At 36.5% G+C, this 25,193-nt stretch overlaps 1 protein-coding gene across 1 annotated transcript; it reads left to right on the plus strand.

The window, feature by feature from the left end:
• Positions 1-1,730: 1,730 nt before the first annotated feature.
• LOC149968693 (caveolin-2-like) lies at positions 1,731-23,832 on the plus strand. Its single transcript, XM_090173225.1, has 2 exons — positions 1,731-1,996; positions 23,113-23,832. Exons 1-2 carry the CDS (start codon positions 1,940-1,942, stop codon positions 23,569-23,571), a joined length of 516 nt encoding a protein of 171 aa, XP_090029351.1. The 5' UTR covers positions 1,731-1,939; the 3' UTR covers positions 23,572-23,832.
• Positions 23,833-25,193: the final 1,361 nt, after the last annotated feature.

Here is a 25,193-nt window from a genome sequence, read left to right on the forward strand (position 1 = left end):
GCTTTCTGAAGTTCGTAAACTGTTGGAATTTTGACTGCGAAACAGGTGGTTGCGTAGCAGACGAAATTACAGAAGCGTATGAGCTTTTCGCAACGATCGAAGTAAGTCGGTGTGACCAACCGTCTTTTGATGGGAAGCCCCCATAAATATTTTACTATTCGTAAGAAAATAAAGGGGACAAAAATTACAACTACCATACTTATTTCCATTATATTACATATAAACCCGCAAGCCAAGTTATAGAAGTGTGAAACTTATAGGTTATTATGTTACTTATGCTAATACAAAATACTATCAATTTGGAACTGTTGATGGATTGAGAGTTTGGAAACATCTGCATAATTCACGAAGTTGAAAGAATCGATTTATGCAAACACTTCCTCGTTCGCAACGGCCAATTTCTAAAACGAAGCCAAACAAAAGCAACTGTTGTGTTACAAAAGACCTAACAACATAAGTACAAACTGCGCAAAGCAGTTGGCGTATAAACCCTATTGGAATCGCGATTTACCTCCCGACTATTCCACATTTAATAAGTACAAATCTATCGATTCGAGGTATAAATCGGACAGGGAATATCATCTTTCACCTCATCTAATGGTATTGAATGTAGGTCGACAGAAATGAGATTGATTTAGAGAAACTTTTCAAAAGTTTACGACTGCTTAAAACGCAGTATCCCCAAAACCGTTCATTTCCCTTTTACATCAAAACTCCACACGGTTCTCTGATCTTTTGCTGAAGAGTTGCCAGTTGGACAGTTTTCCTACACAATTGCGCTTCTTTTAAAAGTATGAGGCGGGAACATAATATGGTGTTTCTGCTTGTTTTAGATGATTTAGACTAAAACCATAAATTAATAAGTTATTATCTGTTTATTTCTGTATAAACATTACACTTTCTTTAAAAGTTGGTATTTAATTTCTATAATATTAGGCAATAAAATATACTACTTTTTAAAAAGGTACTGCCAATTATTTCGGTTTTAAAAAAAGTACAATTTCTATTTTTAATGTAGGTTATTAATTATTATTACTATTTGTGAGATAATTTGGGCTTCATTAAAATTATTTTTCCATATCAATTAATATTAGTCCATGAAATAATTTATTTGTACTTCTGGAATATGACTGTGATGAGATGATTTTTAGCGTATCTCGCAATTTATCTCAAAGCCTAACTATACGCTCCTCCCCTTTAATGTCAATCAAACCGACGTGATATCTCATTGGTTCCCTGAAACTTACCTCATCCGAAATGATTGAAACACACTGAATGCCGTAACTCAACATGGTCATTGAAATATTTACGTTCATGATTAACTCATTTCTATTAAGAAATGCCCGATAATTAGGGCTATTTTTAGAAATCCATCTTGTACGGGCGTCTATAATTTGCGCTAGTTTAATTTCCATTTGGGCTGGTTGGGGAACAGGTCACTTGTAGCCGGCAACCCCGTTCTTTCCCGTAACCATAGAAACTCGCTTTCCGTGTCGCCGCTCGTTTTTCTTCGGCGATAGTTTGTTAAACGCGATTCGGGTGTTTGAAAGCACTCTGTCTCTCTATCTCTCTCTCTCTCTCTCTCTCTCGCTCTCGGGTCGTCAGGGCTGGACGCTCGGACAAAGAGGCCTTCGGACTGCGCGCAGCCAATTGCCGATCCGAGCTTGGCGGGTAAACACACACTCAGTCCCTAACGTCGTCTGCATCTCGTCGGCGGTACTAGCGTCGAAGCCGTGTTTATAGGCGTCGGAGGCCCGTTACCTTCGCGAGCTCTGCTCAGAACTCGGAGGCGAACGCGGGAACAGGGGGGCGAGGAACTGGTTTAATTCGTTTCCTCGGTCCGTTGACCAGTCGATCACGCTTCGAGACGGCGTCCATTTTCAACCTGGGAAACTTCTCTTCGTCCGTTGCTGGCAAGAAAACCACTGTCACCAACAAGATGACCAATTCGGCCACGGATAGAAGAGATCCCAACAACATCAGCGAGTACTTGAGGGTAAGATGAACTTCTTTTATGTTAACACCAAGTGTCTTTGTCGGACTGCGAAACGCGTTTACTTCTTAGGAGCACGTGTATTGACGAGGGTTAGTTCGTAATGGACAGAAACGGATTGGCCAGTCGAACTATAAGTTCACTGAAACGTCGCGAGTTCGCTCCGGGAGAGGCCCATGAGGGCTGGTTATAATAATACCAGAAAGGTATTTCTCGCGATTAAAGTATTCCGTTCCTTCTCCTGTCAATGTTAAGGACTTGAAACCTTCGCAATCCACCTCATAAGTCTTTTTAAAAAAATGTGCCAGGTTAAAACATATTATAATAACTTTATAAAACTATTTCATCGGGAAAGATGGGGTTAAAGTAAGTTCAATTACACTTTGAGACGTGATGCGGTGTACGCTTCCGCAAATGGACGGGAAATTAACTTCGACTTAAATCCCCTTAGACCTGCGAAGTTACATGTTACACCTTAATAGTCAAGATAGATACTTCTCTCGTAACAGATATATTATATATTTCTGATCGTACTAATCACGAGGCGAGCACGCTCGATCAATATTGTAATGCTTTGTCGTAGAAGCGTAATCAGCTCTCGAAATCCTTTGCTAACCCACATTTTTGTTCAATTGCGTTTTGTTTATCGTTCTGAATAACATGAGTCACGATTTCGACTTCGTGCAAAAGTCAATCTTGTTTAAATGTTTGCTTTGTCTGTCCTTTCGGTAGCGAATATGAATTTATACCTTGAGCTCAGCATTGCTAAACTTGGGGCGGAATGCTATTATATAATAGGGTTTTTCCTCGCAGTCCCTAAGGATTTGTGTACACTATATTCTCCTATGGTGTTGCCGCCGCCGTTCGGGACCCTTTGGCTTCAAAGGGACAATCATAAAACAATTACATTCCCTTTTCATCCCAATAATAATTTGAGCAATCGGGTACCACAAGAGTTTTGTATTTGATTTTGTTCATTTTCGATTAAAAATGTACATTTCTGAAATTAATTTCAAATTTATTAAAAATAAAATTTTGGCAAATTGGCCACTTTTACCTGCATTTATAGTTGTACAGAAAAATTGGAATTTTTTAATGAGGTTTTTAAGCAGTTTATGGAACCTTACAACTTGCGTACGCGTTATTATGATATTTGAATTTAGTATCAATTCAAATGTTGTCTGCCAACGTTGCATTTAACATCAATTGTAAATGATAATTGACTGCCCGTTGCACCATTTCTGATAGAAAATAAAACTGCACCCGTCCATACAAAATATTCAGCCCTAGTGATCACAATACAAATATAAATATAAAATTTTGATATGTGTGAAACCGTTAGGGTTTCAATGTAATTGATTGTTTATAAGAAATATCTTATTTTTGGCTATTAAAAATGGGGCAGAAATTGGTACCGCACGGGATAAAAGGGAAAATGGCACAACAATCAATAGGGGATAACAGACCGTTGCTGTCGATTGAAGGAAGTAGGAACTAAATCGAAAAACGTCTGCTCGCACGCGCTACGCCGTATTTTAACGTCACTAGCACAGATAACCTCTAGTTTCTGTTAAATATGGTAAATTCGTTGATCCACCATAAACATGGAAGTGCATCTTCCCTTTAATCTATTTCTGACACTAGGGGTCACAGATGTTGGGCACTTGCTCGATGGGGGATTGTGTGAACTCAAATGTCCGTGACATCTTGCTCAGTTCCAGTGCTATAATAACGGTGGCACTTTCACAACGCAAAAATACTTATCTAACATTCCTCTAGGGGTACAAATAGTTCTATTGATTTTCAGTTGATACGATAATGAGATATGAGGCTTGTTCTTGCGTTAACCCAACTTCTCTGACTCACTTCAATATATAATAACTAATAAACTATTTAATTTAAAGTGGTGAAAACTACTATTAGCACTGGAGGAGAGTATATTATAATACTAAAAAAAACCCGTTTTTTAATTATAAATTGCGAAAAAAAGTTATACGGGAAATGTTTCTATTACAAATGACCTCTAGGTTTTATTCAGTAGCTCAAGTCGATACTACATCGTAAAAAAGTACTTTCCTTCTTTCACATTTGACAAGAAAACTATATTGGGCATTCTTGCTGTATTTCAAACAAAATAATCTGAATCTGACAACACTGTTATCTTTTTTGGCCGGCTTTTTTGTTTTTTCCTGTTTCACTACATTGAAAATGGCTTCTTATTTGACCGTTTTTGGATGATAGACCTTTGGGCTGCTCCAATTGCTTCCTGGTTGCGTTAAGAGCAGACTCGGAGCAGCTCATGTTTCTGAAGATTCTATAGGAATCTGCGTAATTTTTCCATAGAATTCGATTACAATTCTATAGAATTTACGTTTAGGAAATTGTAGCTAAGGTAAAATTTTCAAACTGCAACTTCATAAAACTTGATTTTAATCAGTCACTAGTTATTGTCACCTTAAAACCCAGTTTGAGTTGGTTTGAATGCCACAAAACTGGTCTAAAGCGATAGTACGACCCCGACTTTAATAGTGATGTATGCAGCGACGTAGAAATAGAAGGATAGAACCATTAGCTTCAAATTTTCTTTTAAACAATTTAAGTTCCGTAGACAGCTTTTCAATTTACAGATTAAAGTTTTAACATTCACATCCAAAAATATATTTTGACAAACATAAAATATATGTATCCATTTCATAACAGGTATTAGAGATAGCAGAAGCGGCACGTATACGTAAGAATATAATTTAAAGAATAAGTCCACTTTGTGTATAATACATTGAGGGGCTGGCGAAGGTGAAACTAGTCGTTTTATTTTATTTTAAATAAATGTATTATACACAAAGTTAACTTGTTCTTTTAATAAACAATTTTATAACATTTTATTAAAGTAATTGTTAAAGATAAATAATTATTGTTAAGTTATAGCTATTTAGTAATTAACATTTGAGTACTATATTCAGTTGTATCTAAAAGTGTGAGAAATGTTCGTAGCTTTGGCCATGCCCGAAATCAGAAAAAGCATGGATGACGTTGCACTGATTATTGTCTATTCTATTGGGTGGTTTGAATATTGTATTTTTAGCCGAATTTCGGGTAGCTCCTCCCCCTGCCTTCACGCTACTCAGGCATACCTTCCTGCTTAATAAAACGCGAGATTATGTAGCCCCAACCCCAAAATTCAAAGGATTCTGGGGCTATTTAATTAAATAGTTATAATGGTCTCAAAAACCAAATTTGTGTCATCCTCGGAGGAATAAAAAAAGAAACCTATTCAAATGAAATTCTGGGTGGAACTAGCTACATCTATGTTCTAAGATCTTTAGAGTTAACGCTTGTGACAAAAAATGAGATGAATTCAAATTGATATTCATTCGCTGTAGTGTGGTGCCGCTAGAGACAACCAAGTATTAGTGATTTCAAATATTTCTATTATTTCATTGTGTCCCGGCGATTTTAAGGGGAAACGATGTGAATGTTTATTTGCAAAATAGGCAAATTTAAAAATATAAACAGTTGTTCGGTGTTAAGAAATGTTGAAACTCCAAGAAATTAAATAAAAATAAGATGTATTAGGCACTATAATAATGACAAAATTTTCATCAACTTTAAGGTCTAAATTGGATTACCTATTAAAAAAAAATAAAACAAACCCCGTCCATTTATCTTATGTCATTTTCATAGAACATAAACTTAATTTTTTTTTAAATGTTGGATTTTGGGTTGGTTTGTCAAGTTTAAGATTTTTTTAAGAGTTTATTTAAAACTGCTCTGAACAAATGCATATATGGGACCTTGAGAACGTTTGAATATAAGCAACGTTTATGTATATAACAGTTTTATCTCCGAAAAAAAATGGTTCCAAACGACAGAGAACGAAATTCGTCCCAATTCTGAAATGCGAGATTCTGTACTAAAATCAACGATAATAAATTTTACTTTTCATCAAGATTGCGACTGGGTATAATTATAGCGTAATCCACCGTTGCCTACGTTACTACAAACCCGTGCACGCGAAATTTCTTCAATTTATTTTTGGAATTTCAGTTTGATAATTTTGGCCACTAGGTTCTTTCGTATCTTGACTACTTTGCTCCGGCAAAATTTCAAGTGTGAAGAAGACTAACGAAAAATATGCCGATTTATGCTGTTCAATTTTAAGAAATTTGGGATGTTATTTAGTAGTATGTTTAGCTTATTTTAAGAAGTATAATCAAGAAAAAGGAAGGTGAGAACACATACGCCATTAATTAATAAAATAGGTTCGCAGTGAACTCGCAAAAATCCATTTCAGAGAGCCACCTATCGTGAATAAGAAGTAAACGAGAAGTCGTGTCGTCGTTGTCGAGAGGCGTGCACGGGCTTTATAGTAACGTACGCAACGAATTGACACGCAAAAATTTGTTTTATCCGTGGTAAATACAACCCTGTCATTGGAACTATAACAGATTTCAAGAACGACAAACGCCATAGTGCCCCGTTCAATAATAGAAGCGCTTTTTCTCGCAGGAGGTCGATTTTGTGGGTTTTTCCACTGGCATTCGCGTGCACAGAATGTCGGAACGCAATCTTTTTAGAATTCCCATCAGTGACTTTCTCGCCCAGTAGAGTGTCTTGCTGGCCTACTCCGCCTACATGGCTGTTGGCTTCACCTTGAGACGGTTCTAACAGGAAATTCACTTTCAGATCATAATTCAACAGATGCCTAGTTTTTATTGTTACATCTTCATCGATTTTAGAAACACGCGTTCGTGCGATCATAAATCTTTATTGGGGCCGAAAGCCCAATGAATTAAAGGGCCACAAACTAATTTTAAAATTTCAGACCGAATATCAGATAGCTTATTTAAGAGCCTTATTTCAGAGAGCCTTTTTATTTAAGGCTAGTTTCAAAAATTTAGTCTTAAATAGAACATTTTAATAAAAGTATTAAAGTGTTGTGCCACGCGCCAATGGAAACTAAGCTATAGGTCTAAAGCATAGTTTCCACTAGCGCACGCCAAAATGTATTGTTCTTTACGGCCGTAAAAAGGTAAGCGCTCTAGTGGAAACTAAACATAAGCCTTGGTTTAAATTAGCACGCGTAACAGCGCGTCATTCTACTTTCGGACGTGCAAACGTTTTGACGCGAGTAAAGGCAAAAAGTATTGTGACGTGAGTTAGTGAAGCTCAATCATTACACAATGTTTTGCATCGACGCAAGCCTTTTGGAAAATCAGTACTTTTTTCTGGCACCACCTTGATGACATGCTGTGAATATGAACTACGGCTTTAAGTCTACAATTAATATTCACGTTTTAGGCGCTTAAATAAAACATCTTCAAGGAATACGAGAGCCAGGACCAACAACAACTTCCTCTGCGTTGAGTTTGCCATTTCTCTCCCCGCTGGTTTAAGGGTTTCTCCCCCGAGCTCTTCGGTTTCCCCTTCCATAAACAACTTGTAGAGGTTAACGGTAATAGTTAGTGTAGGGAGCTGTTGGCTCGCGTGGCATGCAGGGCTTGCCACCACCTTCCTATGCATTCCAACCCAGCCACCTAAATTAAAGGCTTTAAAAGTCGCTTGATGACTTAGGCCTAAGGTGGTGCCTTGGGTATTAGCCTAGCTGATAATTAAGTTACAGTTGATATAAAAAAGATAACATATTAAAGGCTCAGTTTAAATGTATTTTAAAAATCCTAATAATATTTTGTACTTATCAGACGAATATTATGAAACCTGGTTTCGACTTCATTTAGTAACAAGATCGGCAAGTGACACACTTATGTGTAAGGTAGTTATACACTAAATTTGCGGCCAAAAAAAAGAGTATATCTCGGAAAGTGGTTTCCTTAATTTACTTGATTTCATGGGTATTTAAATTTCATTATTAGCGCGAAAAGTAGAGTCGATCGTTTTAAATACCTGTGGATTGTTAATCAACTGGTTGCTTCCGAACAGTTTTAGATAAATCGATGAAATAAATTGTCATTGAAAATACGTTGAATATCAGACATTTGCGTAGACTATAGGTGTCATCAAATGGGCGACCTGTAATAAGTGATGATATTGACCTGGAAAATGGCTATCTTGACCTTCAAAATGGTGATCTCGACCTACAAAATGTTTATCTCTAAAAAAAACTTAAACCGTATAGACAAATGTAATTATTGATACTTACTTACGTTGAGGATATCCACGGGCATCAAGGTCAACCCCCCCCCCCCCCCCGGCATGAGAGTAGTGGTAGGGAAAACGGTGCTTCTCTTGCTTGCGCCCCATCCCGCAAGTAAAGGACATTGCGACACTTTCAAAGAATAGGTCCCCATAACCTCATACACCCGTCCACGCTCGCCATTAAAAGTATGTTTTATTATAAATTATATTTAATTCTAAATATTAATAGTATATGTTATATAGCCGTCCCTGGGACGTAAATTTAAACTTAAGTTAATTCATAGCTAGATGATCCAATAGAAAAGCAATACTCCCGAATTTTATCGCCGCGCCATCTCCCTCACAATAAAATAAAAATTTTGAGTATAAATATGTGTATACATTAAATGTAAATAGAACGTATTTATATTTCAATATACAATCTTATAGGAATAAAATATATTTGTTAATATGTTTGAGCCGAATAATCCTACTGTTGGCCAAAAAATGCCTGTATTCCTCATTCTTTAAAATGTACTATTAGTGAAGTAAAACTTATAAACTCATATCGGTATTAAACTTAAATCGATATATTTTGTAGATATAACTGGTACATCAATTGTAACAATTACGTATCGTGCGATCGAAAATACTGTTTGCGCTGCTTTTTAAATATATATATGTATGTACGGAAAATTTCCAGTACAGACACTTTTGCAGTTCGACCTGTAATTTGAACAAGGATTTTTTATCTCAGTGTATTTAACGCAATTTGTTATTTTCGAGCTAAAGAATTAGTACATCAATATTTATAGCATTCGTCTTTGATCCATCTCAATCCGAAAAATAGTTTTCGAAAAAATAAAGAGTGAAGACTTTTGGAACACCCTGTACACTTAGAACGTCTAAGGAATACTATGGTGACCCTGATGATTCTCATTGGAACGGGCATGGCTTACAACGGGGATTTTCACTCGCGACGTGCTAACATAAACTCCACGCTTAGTCGACATGAAGCCTTGTCTCTAATAAAAGTTCACTTACCTCCTTTGCTCTTTTGAAACCATTTAAATACGTGACTGTTGGAGGAACTAGATCAGTTTCCCGAAGAACGTGACAAACTCTCGAAGATATTCAGTATGAGAACTAGTCGGGGTTTCTTCAGTTCATTTTCTGAGCGAGTGTCCTTCATGTGCTTTCCGCGGTGCGTCTTCTTAAGCCAGCTTCACACTTAGCCCTAAAATCACTTCGTTTTAAATAACTAGTTTTCGAAACCAGCGTGAAAAATCGTTTCGTGTTGGTTTGGGAAGCAACTCGTCCAAGTCGGTTCGCTTAGAATCGCTTTCAAAATGACAAGGCGAGGAAGTAAAAGTGGTCGTATTTTAAAAAAAAATGGGAACAAAATTCTATATAATGTCAAATAATATGACTGTATGTATAGTAAACATGTTTAACTAATTGTTTTGGGATACATTTTAGTATTTTAAAAATTCTGCTCATAATTTGAAATGATGTTAAGCCTTGGCAGGAATTCATACCTCGAACTTTAAATGGTTATCCGGCCGTATTACCTAAGGTAAGATCTCGGGGACCGTTTTGGGTGAAGAAAAATTCGCACGCGTCTCCCCTCTTTAGCCGTTTTTACAACTGTAGTTTTATTGTCGTCTGCTCTGCAAGTTCATCACCCAAAACGTTACCTAGAAGTTGATTAAAAAAAGTTTCTTTTATTTCAAAGTACTTTATAAAATTATATACAAACCATTCCAAATAATCCATTCATCCAAAGTTTCACTACTTCCTACAATTTTCGAATAGGTTGAGTGCCATACCCGTAAAAATCTTGCCTTTTTGTTATTTACTATAAAATCACTAATACATTTTTCCCACAAAGCTTTGTATAAAGATTCGAACGTGTTTTCCTTATTCTCATTGAATTCCATTATCTTTTTGTGGCTCTCCGTGAAATTAAAATGACAATTCTCTATCCAACGTTTTGTTCTTCAAATACTTCCTCTAATTTAACTGATTTAAATTTTTGTTTCAATAGGTTTAGTGTTACTTTCGACTCCCCAGCCATTTCGAAATTTAGGGTTAGGTTTGACCAGATTATCTAGCAGATCACTACACTAGGTGTCCAGGATATTTTTTTAAGGAGTTTTTAAGCCAAGAAAATCGAAAGTGAAAACACGTATGCTCTGACGTCAAAATGATGAAAAATAAAACGGTCCCCTAGATAGAGACGCAAAACGGCCGAGATAACCATTCCAAGTTCGAAGTGTGAACCAGGATTTATCGTAGGCGGTCCAAACTGGCATTGAAACCGACCTAAACTGGGTTTTAAGCTCAAGTGTGACCGTGACTTTAGTGACGGCAACCAGCCAATCAATTTGATAAAACATGTTACGTCTTACATTTGACGTAGTTTAAGCCCCGCCCATTTTTCGACCCGCTTTCACAACCAATTTATTCATTCCAAGTGTGAACATAAATAGTTTTCTGTAAGGGTAAAATTAAAAAGTTAAAAAAAGCCCGAAATTCTGTAAACAAAACACGGTTTTTCGTAAGATAGATACTTATTTGCAAGATATTTATTACGTACTTCCTGAGTTATCTGGTTATTGCTAAGCCAAAGGATCTACAGATCGAGTTTACCTTTACGAAACGGTCTCTCAACACATTAAATAACTCATCAAATTAGATCCGCAACCACTTGAGTTCATGCGAACCCTAGTTTCGCAGGTGTTCAGTTATCTTCGCGAGCACTAACGACGGAACTAGCTAATTTTATGGGCGTTGTGTTTTTATAAGCTAATAAAATGAAAGACGAATGCTCTACGAAGAATTAAATTTGTTAAAGGTAAGTGGAAATGTCCGTTACGTAGCGCAGAAATTGAATTCGTTCTGAACATCAAAGTCAACTCTTTTTCGCGAAGCCTCATTTTCCCTGTTGTTTGGTTTTTACTCGAGTTAACCGATGTGGTCATAATTTTATTTTTATCAAGTAACTAGTATAAACATTATGTTACAATAATTAAAAAGTATAAATATTATAAATAAATATTGAATAAACATACATACTTATTAATAAATATTGAATAAACATACATACTTATTAATAAATATTGAAAATAAATTCTTATAAATTAAATATTGAAAATAAATTCGTATAAATAAGTATTGATTATAAATACTTATTGAGCCAATTGCTTTAACGAAAGAAGCACATTGGACAGCCTATTTAAAGAATATGGACATATGTGTTCCTCAAAAGGCTCCGACACGAACCTTCAAAATCTCCAGATGCTATTTAATCTATGAAGTAATTCTAAAATAGTTTCATTAATTTCTATTGGGTAGGAAGAGGGCCTTGAATAAATTTAAAAATAGGTATAGAGCAAATAAATAAAAATTGCAATTTATGATCTAATAATGGTGGTAATTAGTAGAGATGAGTCGGGCCAGCTAGTTTTAAAGGCTGACCCGACCCGACCCGACCCGGTTAAAAAATACCAAATTGAAAGCCGACCCAACCCTGCCCGCCAAAATGATACATTTTGAAAACCTGATCCGATCCGGCCTGGCCCGATAAAATTGAAACCTGGCCCGACTCAAAACACTTTTTATGTTTATAGTATACGCTTGTACAGTTGTACTAAATGCTAGAGCGGCCTCCCAGATTCATATTTTGTCAGTAGATGGCGCTTGGAGCTCTTTGAGAAACAGTTAAAATTAGTGAACGTGCCAAGAGTATGATTACCACGTGATAATGATTATCTTTCTGTTGCGAATAAAATTTAGAGCTCTGCGTAACAGATAACTTAACTGATATAATTTCGATTAATCGTAAATAATTTGGTTAACTGTTTATTTATGGACATTATCCATGGATAAACAACGATTAAACATGCAACAAATCATTTATATTTTCGGATAATTGTAGGTTATGGATAAAAATAAAATAAGTGGTTAATTTTTATGCAAACGACGAACTCTAGTCTGATCACTAATATATAAAAAGTCCGACCTGACCAGGTCAGATTTATGTAAAAAGCGCGACCCGACCCGACCCAACCCGTTTAAATAAACGCCAGACCCGGCCCGGAAAAAAATTATAGAATTAAACCCGACCTGATCCGTCAATAGCTTATTATCTCTTTTCATAATAGATTAATCTACAATTCGCTAATTTTGTCATCTCAAACCATAGTAAGCGAGGATACTTAAGTAGCCTTGTCATACCTTATAATGACGTTAACGACGCTTTCGGAAAATTGAAACCGAAAAATTCAACGGTCTTATAGACTAGATCCCGCCATTTATCTCTTAGGGCTGTAAAGGCGTTCTCATAGCTCTTCTGGTGTACATATACCACTTATCAATCCTAACGGTATCTTTCCTGAAATGTGGAAAATATAAGTCATCAGTCCAATCCATATAAAGCGACGCAAGCAAAATGAAAATAATTATAGACCAATATCCTAAATATCAGTCTTTTTGAACGTTTTTTAAAAGATTACATAAATGTGTGAGCACAAAATCGATTCTGTAAATCAAGTACTAAAATGACCAACTTATTATCACTTATAAATTACGTAGCTCCTAGAATTGAGAAACAGAAAAAGGTTGACGGCTTGCTTATGGATAGAAGGAATCACGAAATATTACTCAGTAAGTTGGAGTCCTACGGAATCGGTGGTTCATTATTAAAATGGATAAAAAATACTTAAATATGAGACTTAGCATAATAAAGGTCAATGACGTACCAACTTCATCTACGTCCCACTGGGGGTCTTTCCTAGGCCCATATTATTTATCATTTTCTTCAATGACTTATATACAAATATATCAAAAGATACCCAATTGCGAGCCTTTGCGGACGACAACAATTAAAGCATCTAGGGAAGTTGCTAGTTTGAATAAAACATCTCCAAGGAAATCGCCATCAAGTAAATATGAGAGAGGCAGGACCTGCAAGTTACTGTTGATATAGTGCTTATAGAAATAGTGGAAACTTTTCACCGGTAAACCAAACGTCGTGTTTTTACTAAGCCTCAATGTGTTAAAAAAGCTGCCTGGTTAAAATTAAGCACTTGTTGCATACCGTACAGGTGAAAAGTTACCATAATTTCAACAATAATCTAACAAAAAAATATTACTTCTTTGCGATTTCCTTTAAGTTTTTTTTTATTGAAGCGTCTATAGAAAGGATAAAAATAACCATTAACCAAAGACTAAGGAATATAGTTAGATAACAAAAAGTAAACAATGATTTTAATTGATAAAATCAAATTGTTCTGAACGCCTTCTAAATTGTATAACGATAGGTTTGATAGACAAACTTTGTTCACGAGAAATTAAGTTAATGTAAAATTTTTACAATTTATATAAAACACCTGTAAATCTATAAAAAGCGTTTTAAAACATGTTGAATTGCAGAAAATAAACGGTGATTGCATTGCACTTTATTTTCAAAAAAAAAATAATATAAAGGCTGAATTTCCGTAATCCCACCTGAATCTGTACGGCAACCAATTCTGCGAACAACAAACTCAAACGGGTGGTTGTCATACTTCCACCAACAGGTCCTATCCCTATCCCTACCGCCCTCATTGAAAGTATGAGCCGATATTTTGAAAAGCGTTGATGTCAATAGTAGCAGAAGTTTATAATAAATCCCTTCGGGGGAAGTATTCAACTTCACTTTATTTGTGATACATCATTCCGCGGCACTTCAGGGGTTTTGCTTAAACGTGGCGGAATACAAACAGAGCCTACTCGCGGTTGGTTATAATCCTACGCCACGAGCGTTTGCCGCCGTTATCCATTCCGTCGTCCGCTTTAATAAACTAGACTTATGTAAGGAACGTTTACAGTACAGTGAGGGTTGGCGGGGTTTTTTTGGTTGCAGTAAACAAAATTGCAATAACATTCCTTAAACGTTTTAAGGAATGTTATTGCGATTTTGTAGAATTATTTTAATACTAAATGAGATATTTTTTTTTATTCAAGATTATGGAGGAACTAAAAAATATAGAGAAGTTTATGGAATGTTTAGATGATATATTATTTAGCTGTAAAAGCCAAACGTTTTTATGTTCAAGGAACTACTATTCTGGAATTGCATAAAAAATTTATTGATAATCTGTGTTTAAAAGCTCTTTTACAAGCTTTAAAGCGCCCGGTGCAGAGACGTTTTGCGATTCCTGTTAATTTTAACAGGATCGCAATAGGCGAAACTATAAAGTAAATTTGTTCTTAACCAACTTGTTAAAATGGGAAAACTAAATGACGTGACTACCATTTCACAGCCACCTTCGATTCGGTAACTCGTGTTCATAGTTGGCCGTACGATGGTAAAGATATTGCAGACAGCTAATTAACTTGCACCTTTCTATTACAAGATGTTTTAAATAATAATAATAAGATAATTTACATGAATCGATCAAAATTTAAACAACCAGTAGCCAAAGAAATTGAATAATAATTCGTTTTTCTTAGGATAGATGGCGCTGCAGTTTTCCACAAAGTCACGTGACTACCATCTTTTCCGCCCCCCTGGACTTTATAGTTTCGCCTATTTAGCGATTCAGGTGCGAGCTGTTAATTTTGCGATCCTCGCAATCGAAATCGCGGTGCAGAGACGTTTTAGCGATTCCTGTTCATCGGCGACGGACCAATAGGAGAGCTCGAGTTTTGACGCCAAAAGCAATCACGTGGTTATGGTTGGCTTGCATTTTGATAATGGAAGATTGGCTCTTCTAATTAATAATTTTCTTACTCTAATTTTATTATTAGTTTTTATAATTTTTATAGTTAAATCCGTTATTTTATTAAAATATATTTATATAATATAGCCACGAAGGGAAAGCAAATCAGTTTCTGAAGAATGAGAGGTTATCCAAAATCTTTTTTAAAGAAATAAAATAGTGCATGAAAATGTTTTTTCTGATTATATAATTTTCTTACTCTTATTATTGCATTTATTACACAGTTTAATGGTTTTGTTATTTTAAAAATATATTTTTATAATATGGTTTGGGCACCAATAAAATAACGAATGAAAATAAGAATTATTACTATTATAAGTCAACATTTTCCGAAAATAATTCTCTGTTAGAAAATGAGCCATATCATATGGTTTTTGGGAAAAAATTTATTTCAAAACTTAGCTGATAGCAATTAAAATAAATCTAGTTATAAAATAAATAAATAAAAAAACAGCAATTTCACGAGTGTACAAAAATTGGTAATTTTCTAAAACAATTTATAGCTAAATATATTGATCACACGTAAAACAATGGTCCTGCTTTTTGATAGAAGTAGTTCTACCTAATTATCTGGCATTTACATAGCCTAGTCAAGGTATAAATTGTAACAAATGATATAAGCGTGGAAAATTAACTGACAAACACTTTTACGGTACTACATCAAATTGGCTCGGTAAGCTCTTGATACATGCCAAATAAACTTGACTATTTCTATACATCTTTTATCGCAACTACTAGTCTAACTGAGGAAAGGTTTCTTCTTAGTAGATGAATTGATATAAACGCTGGTTGATAGTTGAAAATCTTTGATACACTGAACCAATTCACCATGTCATTACTGACTCATTAGTTAAAACCCAGTGCATACACTACCAGCAAATAAGGATCTATAAATAAACCAAGCATTAGAATTACACCCAAAGAAGTAATGTATAAGATTCCCTATTATAATTTATTCTTACCTGTAAAGTTGCTAAGAGTGGCTGGCTTATTTTAGTGTTTCGTAAATCGTGATTGTGGTTAGACCTTGGCTCTGACAATAATTAATCCTTTTTTGTTTGTTGTATAGGTTCTTCTATATTTTTAGTTCGCTTGCCACTAACTGATTTCTTAATTGTTGATTCACGAGTCTGAAATGACTTATTTAAATTATCTTTTGTATAAAAATTACATTGTGTTTCCTTATTAACACCACTGCCAACTCGGTAGATTCCCGCCATTTTATTTTTAATAAAAAAATCCTCCGATGTCGACCTCTGGTACAACTTTTATTTTAAAAAACGTCATGATTTTAAGAACGAATGAATAGCGACCGTAGTGACGCGCGGTTTTTGAACTGTCGCGGAATGATGTATCATTAAAATAACATGGGCTCAATGGGAAGTTGAATACTTCCCCCGAAGGGGTTTATTATAAACTTCTGATAGTAGTAAATGTATTTCCATTTTGAAAGCAACTATTTTAAATTTGAGATAACTCGAGCTACGTGTAATTGTAGGTAAAAATGTATAAATTAAGGTAACTGCTTGTAAATTTAAGTAAATGTAATACATTTGACTATATAACGAAAATTTCAAGTAAATTAGGTTAATGCAAAGATCGCTTAGTTTAGAGTATTTAAGGATAATAAATCCGTAACATTTAATTTTTGCAATTTTCAAGTTCCACGAAGGACTACTTATGCGAAGGGTGTATTTAAAATGGGGTTTGAGGTTTCAATACGGAAATTTCTTTTAAGTCTAAAGAGGGTGCAAAAAGGGGGTGTACAGTTTAAAGCCGAAATGGAATCCTAGATACGCCCTTCTTTGTAAGTACGACCATGTCATGTTTTACATTTAATCTGGGCGCTTACATCAATGATAAAGAACAAAAATGCAACCTGTTTCGCGAAGCCATTTTTAAAACCGTTTCCGCCTATCAAATGCCGATCTCGATAAACAAAAAAATTGTAGTTGCTTCGAGTTCCGCGTATCAAATGTGCTTTAATAATAAAGATAATCGTATCATTCGTATGCAAACGCGCAGCCAGAATACAATCCGCGTAAAAGAGGGCAGCGTAAGACATAAAAATAAACTTCTATTTATAACCTCTGGCAACGGTCAACGCAATAAAAGATCGTTGTTGCGTATTAACGGTCCAAATTCAACGTTTGTTGTGGCCCGGTGACAGTTCATAAACATCCGACCTTTTAACAACCGTCTCGCCGCGTCAAATGCAGCTGGACAAGTTGCTGACCTAAAAGGCTGCGTTCGCACTATCCGATTATAACGGATTATAAACGGGAACTTTTTGGCACGCAACCTTGCTTTATTCGTATTCACAAAGCACACCGCACGTTTTGACGACCATTACACCAATATTTACGGTCATTTTACGAGCTTCACATTTGTCAGGGGTGTCCGAATCGGCGATTTCGATCACCAAAATGGTCATGACGACCTTTAAAATGTTCTTATCAAAAAGTTATTAAATTCATTAGAAAATAACTACCATGAACAAGGTGATCTCGATCAGTGACGGATGAACCAATAGGCTGAGAAGCTTATGCTTAAGGGCTGGGCAACTTGCCTAAATGTAAGAGGTGCTATAGTTATTCCGCCACTGATCTCCACCTTCAAATTAACTAAATTTTGTAAGGATATTTGTACAGCGCTCCTAGCGGAATAAACTTGAATTTCGTTGATCAGCCATCGAGCTTATTACTCTATAGTCCGTTTAAAGGCCGCTAAAGACCCTCAATGGCTGGATTTAAGGGGAAACCCTGTGAATGTTACGGTGTATGTAATTTTTTGATCGGGTTTCCTGCTATTTCGTTTTCACTACGATAAATTGTTTTCTCGTAGATGAAAATATGAAATGTATTCTCGAAATTGTTCAAAACCATTTTTAATAACCCTCTATAATTATTGTTGTAACAAATATTCAACCTGAAATAACTGTCGAATCTGTTATTGCAACCGGTATTATCATATAGGAGATGGCATTGGATCTATCCGATTCTCCGAAAAAATACTTTACTGTCATCTGTTAATGGAAAAGGTAGTTAAATTCCAAATAGCTAGATAATCACGTCCTCAGATAACTTGGAATTTAAGTTATTGACAAATTTACATACGAGCTAATCAACGCGAGGGTCAAAATGCAGCTTAAGTATCTTGTTTTGATTGTTGAAAATAGAGCTAATTCACGACGAGTTAAATTTGTATTTTTTTTAAATCTGTTTGAAGCACATCCATTTTAAACCATTAATTATTTAAAAAAAATATAAATTGGCCATTGTTCTCGATACTTACAGCACCTTATTGTGTATGTTTATATATTACTTATAACAGTCCTGCGAGCCCACAGCTCCCTACACTTTACTCGAGAAAGATTTTAATGGAAAGGGGGAACTGAAAATTTGGTGGGCACCCCTTAAAGCAGTGGCGAAATAACTTGCAATCTCAACGCAGACGTTGTTCAGAGTTTTCACTTAGAGACAGAAGCTAGAATCCCAGCCGGCTCCGATGCTGCGACGCGAAAATGCTCACCATTCGGCCAATCCACGGCCAGGATTAGCGCAATTAAATAGTAAAAACAACACGAATGAAATAACTCATAATACTCTACGGAGTTGGTTGTTGAAAACTCACAGTTAGAAAAAAGAGTTTGATTATAAGGTTCTTAAAAAAAATTCCACAAATTCAAACCATCCAAAACCATTTAACGGAAATTTTCAAACCCACAAGGCTTCAAAATGAGCACTAAAATGATTATAAATTGAACCATTAGAAACCCTTTAAAAACTTCCTAGGGTTTGCAACAAAACCCCCGTATTTATAGGATAAATTAAAATTAATTAATTTATTATACGACTTTATAACAAATTTTGGCGATTGCAACGGGCGCGTTTCGAACCCAAGCCCACTAGCACGACAGGCGGGCGTTTTATCACAGAACCACCGAAAGATGTATGATTGCAACGATGTTTAGAGAAACCATTTTGGGGAAAGTCCGTCTTCCTTTACGTTTTATGAAATTATTATACGGCTTGTTATCAAATTTTGGCGTAGATAGTTTAAAACGTGCAGGGTTTGAAAAGGCTTTTAAAAAGTGATAAATTATTATTTTTTTCTATAGGTTCTTAAATTGGAATCCTAAGGGTTTTCCATTGACCTATAGGGGTTTCCTTTAAACATTTAAACCCTTTTCAAACCATGCAATTTGCCAAAACAAACTTTAAGGGTTAAGAATTTTTTCCTAAACCTTTTTTATACCCAAAGCAAACCATAATAAAACCCACGAAAGCTCTTTTTCTAACTGTGTACTCCTTCTTTAGATTAAAAAAATCGAGTTGCAATGTCAAGGATCAGACAACCCCTAGAATTTAAGGTTGGACTTTATTGACCACGGCTCTCAGTTGACTTCCGCCAAAGGAAATCAGATTCACCGGAAATAAGCCAATAAACACTGTCTGCTAGAGCGGGCAAGCTTCGATACGACCCGGGAAGTAAATCTTTCATCAACCAACAGTCAACGTACATTTCACTTTAAGCGTCACATTTGAAAAGGCCGATGAAAAGTCGGGCGTTTTAAATCTCTCAGTGCGAACGTGGCTATCCGCAATTTAGGAGTGAAAACACGGTTTCCTCAAATTAGCGACTTCGACTCTTAACTCTGCCTGGCTAGCCCCCCTCGAGTTCCTGGCCATTTGAGGTCGAATAGGTGTGGTCACCAGACTGGCTTCAGCAAGAAAAAACACTTCCGTAATTGAAATTCAAGCAAGGCCTTCCAGCGCAAAATAAATAAAACGAACGCACCACAAGCAGTCGAGAGAAAAGAAAATCAATTTTGGCTAATAACCTCGACTCGGGTTTAGATCTGCCTTCCATCTTATCGTCGGCTTCATCTTTCGATTCGGAAATATGAAAATGATTAATTCTTAATAGAATCTGCCGAAAGGGACACCCAAAGTTGGATAATGTCGAAACAGGCGTGTTTCTTCCCAATCTGTCGTTGCGGAAGACCGTGAATAATGGATCTGGCGAGGGCGCGATGGACTGGCGTCTGTAGAGATATGTTTTCTCTCTGATCGTCGGTTGACGGTGACGCCGACGTTTTGGATACTTTGAGACACGAAACCAATGACAGTTTTTGGATACCGTGCGTACCTTTCGGGGTACCATTACGGGAAATATTTCAACGTCAAAAACTATTTCGAAATTGACATCCTACCCTGTTAGATTTATTTCAATATTCATATAATAAATTATTAAATTAACTTAGAGATCGTCAAGTTGTTAAAGGATATTTATATTTACATTAAAACCTGGGTGCTTGAATTTTTCAATTTGAAAGATTACCATTTTGGGAGATTGAAATCGGCATTTACTAAAGATCACTCATAAGGGTACCATTGCCCAAATGAGTGGTATTTAATAAATGGCGATCTCGACCTCTAAATTGTTTATCAGGACAAAAATAATCAAAAATAATATAAACTTGTTGACGTGATTTCGATCTTTAAGATTGGAGACTTAAGTTACTACTGATTAAATTATTAAAAGTGAAGTAATAAACTTTTTATTTTTCTAAATGAAAGGATAATTCTCAATATTTCGAAAGCGCCATTTAAAAGTTGGAGTTAAATGTGTGTTGGTAGACGTCGCTTTATTCCGTACAATCTACAAAACTCAAGAAGTTGAATTTTATTTAGGTCAGACCTCGTCTTGTGCTGCTATCATTTAGAGGATATTAAAACTAGCAATGTTATTTTTATATTATTTATCTTTGACCACTAGATGTCTTTAAAATTGGATCCCACTGCGCAGTTCTCATTTGCGAAGTTCCCATTAGCGCATATGCAATTGCGCGGTTTTTCATTTGCGCATTTTTATTAGCACATTTTTGCGTTTGCGCGGTTGTCTCATTTGTACGGCTCGGTCAAATTGAACAGTTCTCATTTGCGCAGTTCCCATTAGCGCATATGCAGTTTCCCATTTTCCACAGTTTTCTATTAAGTTCCTCGATTCGAAAGAATAAAAGCAGCTTGTAACAGTTGCATTAGACCTAATTTAGCTGTATTTTGTAGAGGTTAAGCGTACATTCACGGGGAAAATTCAGCAATCTAAGCGGGGCCAGGGATAAAAATGAACGCTGACTTAAATGGGAATTTCGTATTTCTCAGGGGACAAGAATATTTTTGTTCATTAATGATTTATTTTACCCTAACTTTCACGTTAACTTTTTCTTTGGCTTTTGTTTTATGTGATAAGCAACCCGGGTTTTGGTCATATGTTTGTCCACTTTTGCGACTTCAAATTAAATGGGACGCATTGGAAAAATACATGGTTGTCCTTTAAAGGGAGTAGGTACTTCACACTTTATGGCGGACCAACGAATATCACATTTCTGCTCCAGGTTTAAAAAAAACTAGAAGTAATTGGCGCTAGTCATGTTAGAAAGCAGGCGATTTTTCGATTGATTATACACTCCCTTTAAAGGTCCAGACTTCTTACTTGTCTACGATACGTTAGGTTAGGTAAAGTTAATATTAAGTTTGGCAATACTTGGTTCGTTAAGGCTTGATACTGTTCTCGAGGTCGCGTTATAGACGGCCCATCGTGATAGCAAGAATGGAGTTGGGGTGGTGGCGCGCGCCCCCAGCGTACGAGCGAAACTATGCATTGGCGCCAATGCAAAGTTATATAGCCCTATAGCCCATTAAAAACGAAAATTTTTGGCGAAAACCGCATCAAAAATTATTGAGTGGTTAATTTAATAAAATAAAGAAATTTCGGGAAATCTAAAACCGCGCGTCCGCTGCGACACCTGGTGAGAAGTCGGTGATACAGAAAAACAACGTAAAAGCGCGTGCTGCTGAAGACGTGAAAAATTGGTTTTGCACGCGCTGCGCGTTCCAGTTATAAGAGACTTAAGCCTAAATTGCGCGATTTGAAAAGTTAGGATAGTTCTCAAATCGCTAATACGGGGTTAGCGGCGCTGGCGGCAGCCCCTAAGATGGCGGCCAAATTCAAACCCAAACACCTGGCTTTATTTTTCGTTTAAACTTTTTGGGCCAAAAGCTATTTTTTCAAGACAAAAAGGTACGTGTTAGTATATTGAACGTCTTGTTAATCTTTTGATACGGAAATAAGGCCATATTTGGAAAAGCTTAGTACAGGCCTTAATTCCGGTCGAGAAGCTACGATTCGTTGTTCGACTGAAAATATATTCCCAAGATAGTAAATGATATTTAACCTGAGCTAAACATGAAAATCATTGGTATTAACAGCGCGACAGAACCTTTATCGTACGCTAGCAGTTCATGTTATTTTATAACAAGGTAATTTAAGAAAAACCTTACAAACAACCTTTTTTCAAGGAAAAATGACTTAATACGCAATAATTACGTCATGGCTAAATATACTATATTTACGTTATGCCTTAATATAGAATATTTACGTCATGAGAAGCCACGATAATTGAAAAAACTGCGCTAATTGTAATCTGCGAAAACGGTGAAATGCGCAAATGATAAAATTTGCGCAAATAATAAACTGCGCTATTGAGGAACTGCGAAAATTCGCAGTCGCACAAATGGCCACTGCGAAAATAGAAAAGTGGAAATGTAATCTGCGCATACGGACTCAAATCCCTTGCACTGCCCCTGTCCCGGGCCAAGGTACGAACCGCCTGTATTGTGGTATCGTACTTTCCCCTCCAGAACCACCTTCTCTTCTCCAAGGTTCTGAAGTCAGTATACATCAGGATTTCGAGGAATATGAAAAGGGTGGAAACACCTTCCAGGCTGGTTCTCTCCCCCCCCCCCTCCTGTTGATAGCGACGGTCAGCTCGTCAAGGAAATTGTCAGTGCTGACGATTTCCGACATGGTAAGATCGGGAGAGCAAGCAGACCTTCGCTATCAATGGAGGGGTTACGAGAGGAAACAAAAAGAGATGTCTGAACGATTTTTCGAGTAAGGGGGTGAACCAAGGCTTTTAAATTTCAAAGCATTTAGATTAAATTTACGCGAGTCACTTTCGAAAAATTAGCGCCCGTGTTCAATATTTGAGTAGAAATTTAGACGATATCGACCGTTGTGCTGCTACAACCGCGGCTGCACTAAACGAGCGTTATCCAAATTTGGGTCTTCTATAGTTCTAAGCGGATTTAAGGTAACTCGTGCGCTCGGAAAATTAAAACGCTAATGAACTTTTCTTCTCTTCCGTCGGCGCAGGTGGAATGGGAGGACGTAATTGGAGAGCCGGAAGGCACCAAGTCACTGCCCTGCGTGTGGACGAACTCGCGCAAGATCTTCCGCGGCACGAAGAACTGTTGCTACAAAGCGCTGACCATCTTCTGCGGATTTCCACTCGCCTTCTGCGTCGGCATCAGCTTCGCCTGCCTGAGCTTCCAGCACATCTGGTGCACGGGCCCCGCCCTGGGGCACTGCAGAGCCGTCTGCCACGTCATCAAGCAGTACGTCCGAGCCATCCTCGACGCCTGCTGCGCCCCCTGTTGCTCCGACATGGGCCTCATGTGCTCCCGGATCCGCATCCGGTTCAACGACTCCGACACGGCGGCCGAATACGTCTCCGGGACGGGCTCTCTGTCCATTAAGCCGGCCACCGCCCTGGAGCGGATGAAAATGGCCGGCCGCGACCACCATCCGGCCACCGTCGAAGAGGTCATCTAAATACGACCGCTAGTAACCATTATAGCCATAAGTATGACACTCGTCCCCTTGTCCACGCAATGCTCTCTTATTACAATCCATATAAAAACTGACAAATTAGACTTCTCAGTCATTTTGTGCCCACGCCAAAATTGAGATATTTTGCAGTGGGTTATACGGACCTGTGGCGCGTCTTATGTCCAATTTTAGGAAGGGTCACTGCCCCGTAGGAGAGTGAAATGGAGAACAGAAATTAAAAAATTATATAAAGAAGAATGTAATTTAAAATATATTTGGAAAATTTCTATTAATGCTTCTTATTTAAAACAACTTTCGGCTCTATTATTGTCAACGGAATTATGATAAAGCCCTTGTTTTTAGAGATGGCAATGAATCTATCCGATTCTTCCAAAAATGACTTTACTGGAGAGCGTGGTGCCAGGAAGATAATTTCAAAATAGTGAAACAATAACGTCATCAGAGAACCATTTATAATTATTATAAATAGACAACGTTTACTCTACTTCGTGGAATTTAACCTAAATTATGTATCCCATATAATACATATTGTTAAAAATTACTATAATTTAAGTTATAGTCAAATTTAAAAAATAATCAATTAACACCACGGGTACTTTTATGTCCCGCCTTTTGGGTCAAAATGTAGCTAAAGTGTCTTATTTTGATTTTAACGCTAGCGACAACTGTTGAAAAAAGAGCTATTACACCTCGAGCCAACCCTTGCTTAAATTGTGGTCCTGGTGACCCCTTGGCCTCTATGAATGATTTATTTAAGGAGTCCCAACATTTGTTTTGAGAGTCAATAGTCCGTGGACTACTATTATTTTCAATTCTGGCAACTGCTGGATTTTAGTCTGCTTTTTTAGACGCTTTGCGTTGCTTAGCAGATCCTAACGCAACAGCTAAGAATCTTCTACAGTTAGTCGCTAGGTGGCTCTATGGTAATTGAAAAGGATAATTAGTAGCACTATTTGCAAAGCCGAAAGTTTTAATAGCACACTTTAGAAATACGTTTGGCACCAAACCAAGAGATTGATGCGTTCTCTACTGTCAAAAGAGATAATTGCTTAATACGTAAATTACTTCTCTACAAAACTTTAATAGTATCTGCATTAGATGACGCCACAATAGTGCTCGGAATTGTTTATTCATTATCCACAAATTTTCCGATTTATTTAAAAAACGTTGGTAAAAATAATATCATTTTAACTTATGTAATTATGTTTTTTACGCAACCAAGCATTTATTTGATTAATTGTTTGTTTTATTTAAATAGTAGGCTTATTCACTTTCGAGTATTTAAACATTTTACAATTTTTATTCAACTATTGGTTATTTAAATAAATATTATTTAAATAACGTGGAGCTTATTTTATTCATGGATAAAAATTAATTGAAATACTGAAGAGGCGTAGTACTCATAGTGAGCCCACAAAACACGTTAAGGCTTCAAATTCGGTAATTATTATCACTATTAACAAGAATTTTCGATAAGATGTCGGCGATGGCGTACGTGACAGTAGCCTTAATTCTAATAAAGCTATGATGACGTCACAAATGTTATAATGAGCTTTTCAATTCAATAATTAATCGTAATTTTAACGAAATAGGCATTATATTTT

The sequence above is a fragment of the Leiobunum rupestre genome, chromosome 1 (genome assembly GCF_980474605.1).
Source record: "Leiobunum rupestre chromosome 1, qqLeiRupe1.1.hap1, whole genome shotgun sequence".
NCBI lineage: Eukaryota > Metazoa > Arthropoda > Arachnida > Opiliones > Sclerosomatidae > Leiobunum > Leiobunum rupestre.